Here is a 14,824-nt window from a genome sequence, read left to right as displayed (position 1 = left end):
CGTTCGAGACAACGAGAACTAATTTAACGCATCATAGTGGTAAGCGTTGTCTTCTGAGCAACGCAACCGCGACAATTGCCTTTTTTTTCCCTCGACCATCAAGCGACGTGTGTCGAAAGACAAACAATCCTATCAATCCAACCGGACCGTCGGTGTGGTCGCGCGTCGTTTAGCTCGTGTTCCCCCTGCGCAAGCTTGGTCGGAAAATCGATAAGCTCGAGAGCGCGCGTAAGCCCCCGCGAGTGAGTCGCCACGAAGTTAGTGAGGTGCGCACTGTATACGACGGTAACGACGACGACGACGACAACGGCGGCGGTGACGGCGACGGCGATTGTTGAGGGCGAGCATCCTTGATGTGAGAGACGCGAGTCTCGCTTACCGTGTCCTCGCGCGAACAACTTCCCAAAGAAACGGAGCGAAGTGGCCGGAAAGTGGTCAGGAAAAAGTGATGAGGCCCTGCTTCATATCCGTCGTCGTCGTGCTGATCCTGATCGAAGCACCCCTCCGTAGCGACAGCATCTCCTCCAAAACGTACGTACCGCGGACCTCGTGGCCTCATCATTCACGCCCGTTTCGATTCCGACAGCTTCGCGCTTGCTAATGAGAACGCAAGTCGGAAGAGAAAAAAAATCTGATTACTCATTCGCGGTAATGAGGCGATGAATGATATTTGGGTCAACCGTGAAGGATTGTGTCTCTCGATCAAATCGTCGCAGCGAACGTGTGCACCGTAAATACTAATATTCGGGAATAAAGGAGAATTTTAATGATTGATTACATTGTTTAATTACTAGCGGCAAAGAGTACAATCGCGTTATTACTAAGTTTTAATCTGATTAACACCGGTGTATCTCCAACTCGATAGAATATCGTTTTTAGAGAAAAGCTGGAACTTTCCTGAGATCTGTTCATGGGAAAGAGTCACGACTCGTTCGCCATTTGTCACGAAGAAATTTCTTTCGTGAACAAGATTATCGTTAGACTCTCACGTAGATTACTATTCGCACAATGTTATTGTTTATTGTGTAAACTGTTTTAATTTCGTTTATTGTAGCTCTTACAAATAATTATAGGCATTATTATCTTTAGATGATTGCATTATTTCCATAAATATAAACAAATTATAGAAAGTATGATAAAATAATGAATACATGTATTATTTATATATATATATATATATATATATATATTTAACTTCCAGTTAAAAATGTTTTTAGATACATGCAATAAGTATTACACTATTATACTATTGATAAGAAATAATAACAATAAGTATGAATGATTTAATTATAAATAAAATAACAGAGAAGTAACACACATTTAGATTTCCATAGAAACAATAATAGCTGTTATTACTACTTTGCTGTTTTGACAGAGTGAAAATATGGGCGAACAAGTTGGGCTACGAGCTCTCGAATTTAGGCCAATTCGTGACGAGGGTGGAAAGGTTTAAATCAAGTTATAAATCATCAGAGGTAACAGTTACTCCACGTGACGGAAGCGCTCTAGTTCAAGAGATCGCTAATGACATCAAGGGCATGATGGAGTCCAAGATCTCGGCTATCAAGGTACAATCCTCTCATTCTACCAGCTGAATTTGTGAAAATACAAACTGTTCGGTAATCCAAGCCGTAGCAAACAAAAGTTTTCCTTCGTCATCAATCATCTCGTCCTAATCATTATAATTACGAGAACATTCAACCGTTAGACTCGATGTACATACATCACTTTTTGCTCACAGAGGATAATGGATGTGGCTGAAACGTCGGCGGAGTCATCACCCGACGAGGATCCCCCGAAGAGCTACAGCTTTAGCAACGTGAAAAACACGTTCGAAACCGAGTACAGTTCTCATTTTGGCGGTCAAGTGAATCTCAACATGTCGGCGGTGCACGTGCCCACGAACGTATTCGAAGGCGCATCACCCGTAATTCGAGCGATCAAATGGTCCGAGGCACTCGATCGTACCTTTATCAACAATTACGAGCAAGACCCGTCACTGTCCTGGCAGTACTTTGGAAGTGCAACTGGCTTCATGCGTCAATATCCTGCCATCAACTGGATCATGCAGCCAGTGGACCTATTCGACTGCAGAACGAGAAGCTGGTACATCGAGGCGGCCACCAGTCCCAAGGATGTCCTGATCCTGATGGACACCTCCGGCAGTATGACCGGTATACGACGCGAGATTGCCAGACACGTAATGAACAACATCCTCGACACTCTTGGTAATAACGATTTTGTCAACATTATGACCTTCTCCAACGGAACCATTGGGGTAAGTCTTATCGAGAACAGATATAAGGAACGAATATAAATGCTCGATCATTTTAATCGAAAAATCAAATCTGATTAAAAATAAATATATAAAATATATAAAAACTCTTATTATATATAAATTTATTATAAAATTTTATGTAAGTATAAAAACATTTGGAAAATTTTATTTTAATATAAAATATCTGTAGATTTGAAGTACTTAAATATATTTTTTATCTATAGATATCGTGTTTGCCATAAATAAATAATTTGTAAACAATTCGTGAATAATCTTATCAAATATTATTATTGATTAAATTATTAAAATTATTAATTTATTCGTAAAATTTGTAGGTAGTACCGTGCTTTAACGATACCTTGGTCCAAGCAAATCTGGCGAACGTGCGGGAATTAAAACGGGCCATCTGGAATCTCAAAACGGAAGGAATCGCCAACTTTTCCTTAGCTTTGACGACTGCATTCGAGTTGCTTGAATCGTTTCGCAATGAACGGGAAGGTGCCAGATGCAATCAAGCGATTATGTTGATCACCGACGGAGTGCCGTATAACTACAAGGAGATCTTCGAGGCGTACAACTGGAAGAACAATCCGGATGATCCGCTGAAGGCTGACATGCCAGTCAGGATATTTACTTACCTGATCGGCCGAGAAGTCGCAGACGTACGAGAAGTGCAGTGGATGGCTTGCGCGAATAGAGGCTATTATGTGCATCTCTGCACTCCAGCAGAAGTGAGAGAAAAGGTAGTCAAAGAGATTGTTTTAAAATTTGACGAACTCAATCAGTTCAAATTATGCTCGTCAAAGAACATATATATCTATATATTTATTTTTAAATTATTTAGATTTGTCAAGAAATAAATGGGAAGAAACAATATCAGACAATATCAACAATTTCATTTATCAAAAATAATATTTTCAGATCTGCAAATCACAGAAATTTGAGAATAAAATATTAGAATGGTCTAAAATCCTTTGAAAAATACTCAAGCGGATCGAATAATTAATTTTGTTCCGTTACCGTAATGAAATCCATATGTATCTAGTTACCGAACGTATTGAATTTGATATTAAATCAGGTATTGAAGTACGTGCCGGTGATGGCAAGACCCTTGGTGCTTGGTCGCACGGATCATCCGACTATCTGGACGCCGATTTATGCCGATGTGACGGATCCAAAAATGACGGACTGGAAGTGGGAACGACGTGAGAACGATGAACAAAAGGATCGTTTTAAGGAGTATAACAGAAATCGGAAGTACCTGAACATGCAGGAGCAGGATCAACGATACGTGAAGAAACAGAAATATCGGCACGAAGAGAACGGCGACCTGCGGGAGTACAAGCTGATGACTTCGGTCAGCATGCCGGTGTTTGATCGACGCGAAAATGCGGTAAGATTCTCATCCACTTGTTATTTCAAGAGCAGCACCGGAATTGGCTGGCAGAAGGATGATAATCGTACGTCCATGTCAATAAAGGACGGCCTAATTTAAACTTGAATCGTTTCTCTTACGTTGGAACAATCAGCGATCATTATCAAATATCACTCGCATTTTCTTTCTTTACCTATCATTTGCGTGGATCACACATTCATGCATATCACTTTTCCCGTGACATTTTTACGGAGTACTTGGAAACTTCGAGTGCGTTCGCAAGTAATCCCCTTCACGAATATCCGAAAAATGGCAAACGAGATAAAAGTCCCTCGCGAATCGCATTTCCCTAAGGCATATGTCCACCTTGCACTTGCTTCGGTTTTAAGTTCCTCTTTGTCCACAGAACATCACAAGGCAGGTGCTGGTGAACGAAGCATACTGGGTGACAGAGACAAGAGAGGTTGGCAGCTAAGACAAAAAAAACTCAAGCAACATTGTTCCATAATGCATATAGCACATCCTGTACCTTTACCTTTTGTTTTCGCGCGACCCACGATCTATAATCTTATCATCTCAACCCTATAATTTTCGTTTGATTGATTTTAATTTGTTCACATTAAATTGATTGAATTTTGAAGGATACTTTTATTCTGAAACATTAGACACTTTAACAGTGTTGATATTTGAGTTACATTGATTATTCAAAATTTATCTATTTTTAATGTGACAAGAAAAGAAACTTTCCAATATTAACATCAATATTAACTACATGAAAAATATAAGTTGCAATGCTGGAATTGCTGGAACAAGGTCGTAGGCGCGCGTAGATTTATTTTAGGTCCATATTCAACTCTCTGGTATCTCTTATGTTTATCTCTAACATTAGTTACTGGGATTATTTCAAGTCATTAGCTAGGTTTAGGTACGTTAGTCTACCCTGTGTCCTGTCGAGACGAGTAGAAAAAGGCAAAGTCCTGCCCGCCTGTTGGATTGCGTACGGCGAAAAATATCCAGTAAAGATTGTGACTCGTAGAGATCGTTCTGCAGTGACTATAACTATATATCTATATTACGAGAAAGAGATACTAATTGAAGGAGCAAGCAAATGGATTTCCTCCAGAAAACTTAAATCGAGTTAAATTAAAATTTATTTTAATTAATTCAGTATTATTTATTTCTCTTTATAGACGATTTCAGAGAAAAATGAATTTATGCAAATTTACATGAAACCGTAGTATGAAAAGATAACGTAACTTATTTCATACAATGACGATTGCTTCTTCCAGACACTTGCTCCTTTCATCATGAGTAACAGCAGGCACGCACGTATACGAATATAAATTTGACAGTTTATTGAGTGCTAGATTTCGTTAGTCACAGACATTTGTAGATCTAATTCAAGCGACGATCTCTTTTAGGAGATTATCTTAATTTATCTCGTGCATGTCTTTAACCACAAATGGAAATCAGGTTTCATATGTAATACAATTGGTATTATTATATCAGTATATACATTATTTCCGTGATAACAAACAAACACACACGTATCACGTGTACGCGCATATCACATTTATGTTTTATATTATTTTTTCAGATAAAAAAAGAAAGAGAGAGAGAGATCGTCACTTTGAAAGGACAGAGCTAATTGTTACTTGAACTAACACTTAGGGTAGCCTGCGTCCGATGTTGTTAATTAATTATAGAGAGAGAATTTGCTGTTTTATTATTATAGTTTTCATTATGTGTATTATTACACACATACACTTACATACACACATTAAGACAGTAGTTGGGCTAGTTATTGCGTTCAACCGCAAAAGACTCACACCTTTTTTCTTACTCGTCCCTCTCGCGCGCAAATTTACAGTTAAACATTTCCAAAATGAAAATATCTCCTTACTGTGATTCCTTAATGTGATTTTTTAATATTTAATATTTAAAGACATTTTGCAATCTTGATATTGACAGTTTTTAATTACTTTTGTTTTGCAGCATTTATTGGCAGATACTAAAGTATTTTACTAAATACTTTATATCTAGAAATATTTGACAAAATAATACACAACTAATTATCTCTCATTAATAACTCAGACAATCATTCTTTTGTTTAATATTCATGTTTTTCGAAGGTATTGCGCGAGTATATCATGACATACATCGTGCCATCAATTAAAAATTATTTCAAGGCCATGATCATCGTTATATACACGCGAGGGGGTGATCATTTTTCACACATATGATTTCTTGATATACTAAAGCGTGTTTCTCTGTAGACGAACTCATTGTGATAGAACGTTGTTGGAGAAGGTAGATACGCTTCTGGTTATGCGACTTGGGATGATGATGATTCGTAATTTATTTCGACATAACAACATTGTCATGATATGATAGCGGCATCGCACAACGAGACAGATTTCCCAATAAATGTATTAATAATTGTCTGCGCAGACGATGATCGCCAATCTCCTCGGTGTTGCCGGCACGGACGTACCGATCGAAGAGATTCAGAAATTGATGATTCCACACATGGTGAGTAACATACTTTATTTTACTTAATATTTTACAAACGAGAAAATTCGTATCTTGTCATCAGCACTCTTAATTATTTCGTTACAATTTATAAAAATAGTAATTTAAACAACTTTAGAAATGCGTGTATTAAAATGTTTAAAGTTTGATATATAACGATCTGTAAAGTTAACACTTATAATTCGAAGATATATTAAAATTAATTAATTAAAATTAATTGCATTCTATTATACTTGATATTGGTGTAGATTACAGTCAAGCGATTACATAATAATTTAATACTGAAATAATAAATAAAATATTTTCAAATTTTCAAATGCTTAGATCAAATGTGGCCAAATGCTTCTTTGGTCATTAAATATGACGGCTATATTAAGAAGAATTACACGAAAAGACTATTAATATCCATCATAGCTTTTACGAAGCTGACATTGCATCAATTGATGACGTGACGAATATAAATCGCGATGATACAATTTGTTTTTTCTTCTTTCATTGCGTGGGAGAACAGCTCGGCGTCAACGGCTACGCTTTTATTGTAACCAATAACGGTTTCATCCTAATTCATCCTGATCTTCGGCCAGTGGTAATCTAACTATATTAATCTAATTATTATATAATATAAAATATTAATGTTTCTTTTATACATATATTTTTTACTAACAATCTTATTAAATTAATACGTATCATACATGATAGTTCCAAGGCATCTTAAAGCCGGCGTATAATAGTGTCGACATGGCAGAGGTCGAATTAATGGATAATGATAGAGGCCCTAGAGAATTCGATGAAGGAATTATTATGGTAAATGAATAAAAAGTCACTAAAATTCTTATAAGTTTGTTAGATTTCTAGCAAATAAAGAATATCATTTATAGTAAATGTTACCATGTTCTTCTAGAGCAAACGTTTCGTTTGCTCAAAATATGAATGATGTTAAGTGTTAGATACGTACACGTATGCCGGCAGTTAATAAATGATTATACATGACTGTGCGTTTCCCACAGCTTCGCAACGACGTGGTGAATCAAACAAATGGTAGCGTGACGCTCCACACAAAGTATCATTACGATGACATGGTAAATATATAGAGTATTAAATATAATCGTATATTGTAGTTAACGCTACATATTCGATGATATCAACTATCAGTTCAATTAATTAAGTAATTAGAATAATTAATTAAGAAATGCTAATGCTTTTATTGTTTTCAGAAAAAAGATTTTAGTAAACAAATGAGATATATATATGTGGGTTGATAATCCGATATTTTTGAGATTTATTATTTCTTTATTATATCTTCTTATTTCTTCGTTTAGAAGAATTTTTTCAAATTTAATTCAAAGACACAGAGTATTTTCGTGGCATGTCACATTTTTATGTAGATTTTTTTTATATTTTTCTCAAAAGAAATAAGAATTTTGTAATAAAATTCCTATTTAAAAATAGTTGATTTGTGTTATTTCGATTAATTATATCGATTAATATATTTATCGTATTGTTTCTCGGTTTAGAAACGCGTCGGCAGAATAAAGAGGAAATACTTTTACACGGGGATCGCAGACACACCGTTCACCGTAGTGGTCAGCATACCCGAGCACGATCACACTGGAAGCTACCGCGTACACGCTACCGAGGAGATACATCGTTCTCACGTTAAAGGTACGTATCTTAATTTTATGAAATTACAGCGACGAAAGCTTCTATTAACGAACGTTTTTACATTTTGTGTGATGGATTTAAATGCAATGTCATAAAATATTAACATTCCGTTATGGACTGCATTTCGTTATCGAGGCTTTCGCCGCTGATAAATTACTTAATCACTTATGTCAAATTTGAACGAATTGGACTGTCGTAGGGAAAAACGTGATAGATTACTTCGCGGGTAGTAACTGGCGGGTGCATCCCTATTGGCTGTACTGCAAGTAAGTAAATTTAAAATATTTTACGAAGTCTATTCTTCTCAATTCTGCTTAAGGTGAGATAAATACATATTTGACAAAAGTATTTGAAGAAGAAAAATTATGCAAGAAGGAAGTGCATAGTTGAAAAGAATAGGCCTACGGTTTCCTGATGTTAATGCAAATTTTAGATACCACTACGAGAGTGAACACAAATTCAACTCCTCGGAGTCGCAGCTCCTGCACTTTCTGGAGCGTACCCGTCAGCCAGGCTGGAAGTGGATCGACTTGAAGCAGCGATCCCCCCCGCCGGAGTACTCTGCTGCGAGTTCCAGTCACAGCTCTCATTGTAAGTTATGACTTCTTACATTACTATGCGTGTACGTGTATTTGTGCAATACACTTACTATATTCATTATTACTGCATTTTTTAAACACAAGGAACATTTAATACAAGAACACTTTTTTCTCTCAGAATTAATATTAAAATTAGTGTTTATTAATTATTTTGGCGATGCACAAAATTGTCGAGATAAGATTATTTGTATTTGCCATTGCATTTGCCTTCCCGATAACAATCGCGTTTCTTGTCATTTTGGTTTCAATGTCTCGTAAACGGTTCAGTTCAGTTTCAGTTATCAGGAAGAAGATCAGATTATTACCTACACCGCAAATGCTGTAAATTTCACCATAATTACATCTAAAGTTATTTACGTTCTTTTTTGACAGCTAATCCTTCGAAAGTCGATAAGTCGAACTCATATTACTGCGACAGAAATCTGCTACAGGGTCTAGTGTTCGACGCTAAGGTAACCGAATGGTTTGCAAATCTCAGCGCCACCCTCAATGACACAGGGTGAGCATAATTTCGATTTGTTATATAGCGTAAGAACGCTCTACATAGCATGGCCAGGCTACTCGGAGAAAATAGTGAACGAATTTTCCTTTCCCTGTTATTATTCGCATAAGCGAGCGCGATTAATCGATTGACTTTTTCATTGAACCTCTCGCGTTTTACGATATTTTATATTGATTTTATATTAACATTAATTTAAAATTTTAATATATTGCTACGTTAATTTGTCAATTAGAGATGTTATATATTCGTCAAAAAATGTGAGTTATCAATCAATACGGTAAGAAAAATTTATGCATTAAATTTCTAGTCTATCGCAAATTGTGAATTGAATATCGAAGAATATGATATAGATCACATATCATACATATCATACGATCAAATCATTCATCAAGAATTAACAATTTTCATAGAAATAAAAAAGAAATCAGACGACTAGTATAGTTGCTTGACACGTTTAGAATAGAGACATCACTCTTTCTCTACTCGCGGGCGCGCACGTTTTCTTATCAAAATTAAAATCTACACGTGTTCACTTTTATACACAAGTACTCTCTCATATTTTACTTGGTTTCTATTTTGCACAGTGCACAGTTTTCCTCTTTCTCCTTCTCTCTCTTTTTTCTTATTTCTTATTTTATGAGGATAAAAATGCACCTATTCCTTTTGACTAATGTACTTACCACTTTGACGCCATGCAGACGCTATGCACCTTTAGAAAAGCTGATGAATCAGATGAACAGGTAACGCCATCACAACGCAACTTACATTCTTAGAAAATAATAAATTAATTCTCGACCCGTATCGTATCGTATGTAAAGGCCGGCTCATTGGCTTTCTCTTTTTTTTTCTCTATATATAGGATCCGTTCGCTTTCTTTTATTTTGTTTTACTCTACGGTTTTTATTAGAGAATTATGTTGTATTTTTTTACGCTTGCGTTGAAATATAAAAATACCATGTTGGATTTTATATAAAAATTGCTAAAATTTATCGCAATTTCAGTTGATTTTCTTGGATTGATTTATTATATTATTTGTAAGATATGTTTTGAGTATCTGTTTTTTCATCGATATATAATTTTGGCTTTTTTCTCTTTTTTGCCTTTTTTTATTTTTTCATTCTTCTTATTTTTCGACACTTTGAGGTCAGCGCAAATCAGCCTGCAACTCGCCGTAGGATGAATGTCATTTTTCAGAAACAGAAGCTTGACGAGGAAGAACACTTTGCGAGTGATATTTGAAAACAAGAGGATTGCCCCAATATGCAATTAATTTATATTGTCGCAATAGTATCTTTTGAAGATATCTGTTCGCTCGTTTGCGTCATTCCGCAAAAAAATATATAACTTTTTTCTAATTATAAAAGCCTTTAAAACTATAACTTAACAATACAATATTTCGATTAAAACGTAGAAAGAAATATATATAATAGAAAGATATTTATACAGGGTGAGGCACCTAAAACAGGCCACCTGAATATCTCGGCTGTTATTGGTGATAGAAAAAAATGTGTCAGACCAAACTTGCATGGTTTCGAGGGACACATAATTTGTTCTAAATAGTTTTTTATTAGGTGGACGCGTAGAGGTCATATGAAGGTCAACTTCGTTTTTTTAAATGGCATGATATGTTTTTTACATACCATCTAGTAGAGCATTTGAAGATGCGCACATTGATCTACGGGTCAAAATCATTCAAGGTCACTGAAGGCCAACTGCAAGGGAAAATACTTTACTTTATATTGCCTAGAGTTTTCTGCTATCAAAAATACTGTAAACTCAGAAATGAAAAAATTCTAGCCCTTAGAAATTTTTTCTTTTTCCGCGAAGTTCCGAGTTGTTGTTATCATTATTTTTTATATTGCCTAGAGTTCTCTGCTATTGCAAATACCATAAATTCAGAAATGAAAAAGTTCTAGCCCTTAGAAATTTTTTCTTTTCCGAGAAGTTCTGAGTTGTTGATATTTATATTTTTTATATTGCCTAGAGTTTTCTGCTATTAAAAATACTGTAAACTCAGAAATGAAAAAGTTCTAGCACTTAGAAATTTTAGCCTTCAGTGACCTTGAATGATTTTGACCCGTAGATCAATGTGCGCATCTTCAAACGCTCTACTAGATGGTACGTAAAACAAAATATTATACCATTTAAAAAAACCAAGTTGACCTTCATATGACCTCTACGCGTCCACCTAATAAAAAACTATTTAGAACAAATTATGTGTCCCTCGAAACCATGCAAGTTTGGTCTGACACATTTTTTTCTATCATCAATAACAGCCGAGATATTCAGGTGGCCTGTTTTAGGTGCCTCACCCTGTATATAATAGAAAGAAATATTTAATAACATAATAATAAAATCTTTTTTTATTTTTATTGGGATGTAACTTGCTTTCTCGCGTTCAATCATTGCAAAGTCATAGTGCGACAATATTTCAATAATATTTTAACATTCTGCTAATCATCCAAGAAATGGCGCAAAGGAGCTTACGTGCTTGCGTATGACTTTGTGAAGCTTGTATATCGTGTTATTGTAAAGCAGGCGTATATTTTAAATCATACTATGTAAAAGCATAAATAAATGCCAGTTCGAGCCATAAGCTATTCGATTCACTGTCTCAAAGGCATTTTCTTTTGTAGGAAAGATTTTCAACAGCGTTTCGGGGTAACTGTGGCGTTCATGGCCACTCATAGTGGTCTAACTAGGTGGCAGGATCTGGACGAGGACGTGTCGTCGATGGATGATCATTTTAGCAAATTGTACCCGCGAGCCATCGACGAAGTGTGGTACAAACGAGCAGTTGAGCAATATTACATACTGCCAGAGAGCTTCGTCTTCTCTGTACCAATCCAGAACGGTGCTGGCAATACCACTCTTGTTACTGCTAGTCGTGCCATATTTATTGGTAAGTTTTTCATTTTTAATTGTTTTTAAAATCTCAATTAAGAAATATTAAAATTAATAAATTAGAATTTTTCTTAAATTTATTTGCTTTTCATCTTTTACAATCTTCCAAATATTAAGAGATAATTTAATAAACAAGGCGTTCATAACATGTGTTATTGTAAAAGAATATTGAAGTTATACAATTTATAATTTAAATTATATAGCAACAGAGACAAGATCTACTATTATTAAATTATAAAAAAAATTTGCAGAAAACGAGCGTGCAAAAGCGCCTGTCGCAGTGGTTGGATACCAATTCCAGTATTCTGCCCTGCAAGCTCTTTTCCAGAACACAACATTCAATTGCGATATTAGCAATAAGCAACAAGCGGGATCCAGCAGTAAACAGGACAGTTGCTACAAGCACTGTGGCGACGACGGTTGGGCATGTTACTTAATCGATAATCACGGCTATGTGGTCGTGGCTGAGGATGACGATGACGCCGGTAAATTCTTTGGTGAAGTGAGAGGCCCGATAATGAACAGTTTGGTCAGAGAGGGTGTGTTTGAAAGAATAAGGATCTTTGATTATCAGGCGGTGTGTTCCAAGAAAGCGTTGGTTAGCAAAAATGCCGGCAGTATACTATTTACGGTAAGCAATTTATTTATTAAAAACATAATTTCCTATTATGTTAATAATGATTAAACAGATAACCAAGAAAACTTATCTTTTTAATTTTATTATTTAATTATTATTCAATCTTATTGTCTTAATATCTTTTCTTATAATTATAATTAAGTAATTAATTATAAGAAATTGATATCAACTTTATGTATAAAATTATATCTTTCCTATATTAATCTTTCTAATATTTATTTCGTGTTATTTAAAATTGTTGAAACAATTTTAATTGAATGGTAATTACAACTAAAATTCAATACATTATAAAGTTACTAAAATAATTATTATTTTATAGCCATGGAAGAATCTACAGAGATCAATAGCCTGGCTGATCGCTCAGGCTGCTTGGGTCTGGGCAAAAACGGGAGTAATGGAATCCGATTATGCGGAAGCATATGGCTATGTTAGAGATGAGGAATCGGTCACGAGAAATGAGGAAGAATATCCTGAAAGCGAGGAGAAACAGTTTCCAACGATTGATTTAAGAGACGAAAACTATGTGAATAAGTTTGTTGTAATTAAGCGTACGCGTCCAGAAGTGTGTGATCAAGAGGTAAGGAAGAATACGTAAATTATAATACAAATAAATTTATTTCTCCCTTATAACTATTTATCTCAAAATAACTTTGAAACTTTACTTCAAGTCTTTTATTAAGTCTATTTACTTTGTCGGTATTTTTCAATATTTATGTATATTGTCGCCCAATAGGTATACCTGTACCTACGCAATGCCTCGTTCGACACGTACGATGTGGAAACGGACAAGAATTGTATACGACCGTACGTAGTACAACCGGTGAGTTACAGCAACCTCCTAATGCTAGTAGTGAATACTGCCTGCGGCAACACAGTGTCACCGTCGCTAAGCGTCACACCCGAGGAAGTGATGTACGAAAACAACACGCTGGTCTGCCAAAAAGCGCTTACCGACCTGAAAAGGAAACGACCAGAATCCTGCATACGCTGGCACGAGCGCGAGAGCAAGATCAAGGATCAATGCGGCTTGGCGACAAGCGTCAGATCAAATCTGCGCCTCCTGATGACACTGTTGCTGATGACATGCGCGCTAACCGGAAGAAATGTTTTCTTTCTCAGCTAAGATGGTGTTGAATCCGTAGCCAACAATCGGTGTCAAACTAGTCGACAGTTAAACTCACGATATACCGCGAACTAAATAGACTTTCGCGTTATGAAAAACTTCGCCTGACGAACTGGTTGCGCGGATATTTGTACTTCCGGTCGTCTCGTCCAATCGTCAGAATTGTTATGGTGCGAATGCTCGAATAATTTTTCATCAAATTATCCCGCAATTTCTTTCAATCGAGTCTGTTGCTCTTTCTATCACAGAAAATAGAATTTCAAATATCGTTTCATTGATGAAAAAGAAACTATGAGAGAACAGTGGACAAATGGACAGAAATAATAATAATAAAATAATTTCTCTTCCCCTTTTAAAATCTTTTTTTTATTAAATTTATTAAAACATATGTTTTTATGTTAAATGCCAAGTTCGCTTTAATTTACTTGAATAATTCCGCAAATATCATAACAATCCTGATCTTGGACGTTCTGAGATATTCTGTGCTCTCTACCTCTCGTTACTGCGATCAGGTTGTAATGCGGACCCTCCATGCGAACGCAGTCGAGTTGCCCTAGACGAATTTAGCGTGCTATCCGATCCTGCCCGGTACGCCCAGTTTCTACGCGATCAATCAAACAACGGCGAACGCAATTGATATCAAAATGTGTGCTAAGATACAAAATTCTCCTCCATTGTCATCGAACATCAAATCAGATCAGATTATAGATGATCAGAATTAGATGCGCTTAGCTCTAGGATCGTTCGCTAACACACACTTCTATCACGACGCAGGGAAGCGGGGAAGGAGAATTTTTCTAGTTGCACTCTCCGATGCGTCGTAAAGAATTGATGAATTGGGAAAAATTGATAGGCATCTATCCTTCCGATTAAGGGGATCCTGGAGTGGCCAGTGAACTCCGTCGCGGCGTCTGAATTACCGGCGGAATCGACGATTTTCCTGTATTTTCTTTTATTGAATTCACAGAATGAAAAATCCTTTTCCATGATGAAAGTACACACAATAATGTAATGTGAAAAGCAGGACTTAACTTTCCAAACGGACAAAAATCACAATTTTTTATTCAGCCACGATTTCACGGGCATACGTAGGCACGAAATGATCACGAATCTTTCTGCACTAATTACTTTTACACTAGGCTTCCAAACTCATTTCTAAAAGCTTCCCCATATTCTTTCATTTTGTTCCGTCCTTGCGATTATCGAATTTTG

At 36.0% G+C, this 14,824-nt stretch overlaps 1 protein-coding gene across 5 annotated transcripts; it reads left to right on the top strand.

Moving 5' to 3' along the window:
- The first annotated feature begins 277 nt into the window (after positions 1-277).
- On the top strand, positions 278-14,257 carry LOC105277632 (voltage-dependent calcium channel subunit alpha-2/delta-3). Of its 5 annotated transcripts, none has more exons than XM_011336130.3 (19): positions 278-531; positions 1,376-1,568; positions 1,742-2,278; positions 2,614-3,021; positions 3,357-3,671; positions 4,060-4,116; positions 6,105-6,185; positions 6,697-6,771; positions 6,885-6,989; positions 7,193-7,264; positions 7,700-7,847; positions 8,047-8,113; positions 8,281-8,438; positions 8,819-8,945; positions 9,647-9,688; positions 11,585-11,850; positions 12,104-12,483; positions 12,809-13,066; positions 13,223-14,257. In XM_011336130.3, the coding sequence occupies exons 1-19, from the start codon at positions 449-451 to the stop codon at positions 13,610-13,612; spliced, it is 3,762 nt and encodes a 1,253-aa protein (XP_011334432.1). In that variant the 5' UTR covers positions 278-448; the 3' UTR covers positions 13,613-14,257. The 5 variants fall into 5 exon arrangements, with proteins under 5 accessions (XP_011334432.1, XP_011334433.1, XP_011334435.1 ...); XM_011336131.3 differs by having other exon boundaries at positions 449-531; positions 8,062-8,113; XM_011336133.3 differs by lacking the exon at positions 4,060-4,116 and having other exon boundaries at positions 449-531.
- The last annotated feature ends 567 nt before the right edge of the window (positions 14,258-14,824 follow it).

Source organism: Ooceraea biroi, chromosome 7 (genome assembly GCF_003672135.1).
Source record: "Ooceraea biroi isolate clonal line C1 chromosome 7, Obir_v5.4, whole genome shotgun sequence".
NCBI lineage: Eukaryota > Metazoa > Arthropoda > Insecta > Hymenoptera > Formicidae > Ooceraea > Ooceraea biroi.
The sequence above is the reverse complement of the archived record's forward strand: the minus strand, read 5'-3'. Positions and strand labels throughout refer to the sequence as shown.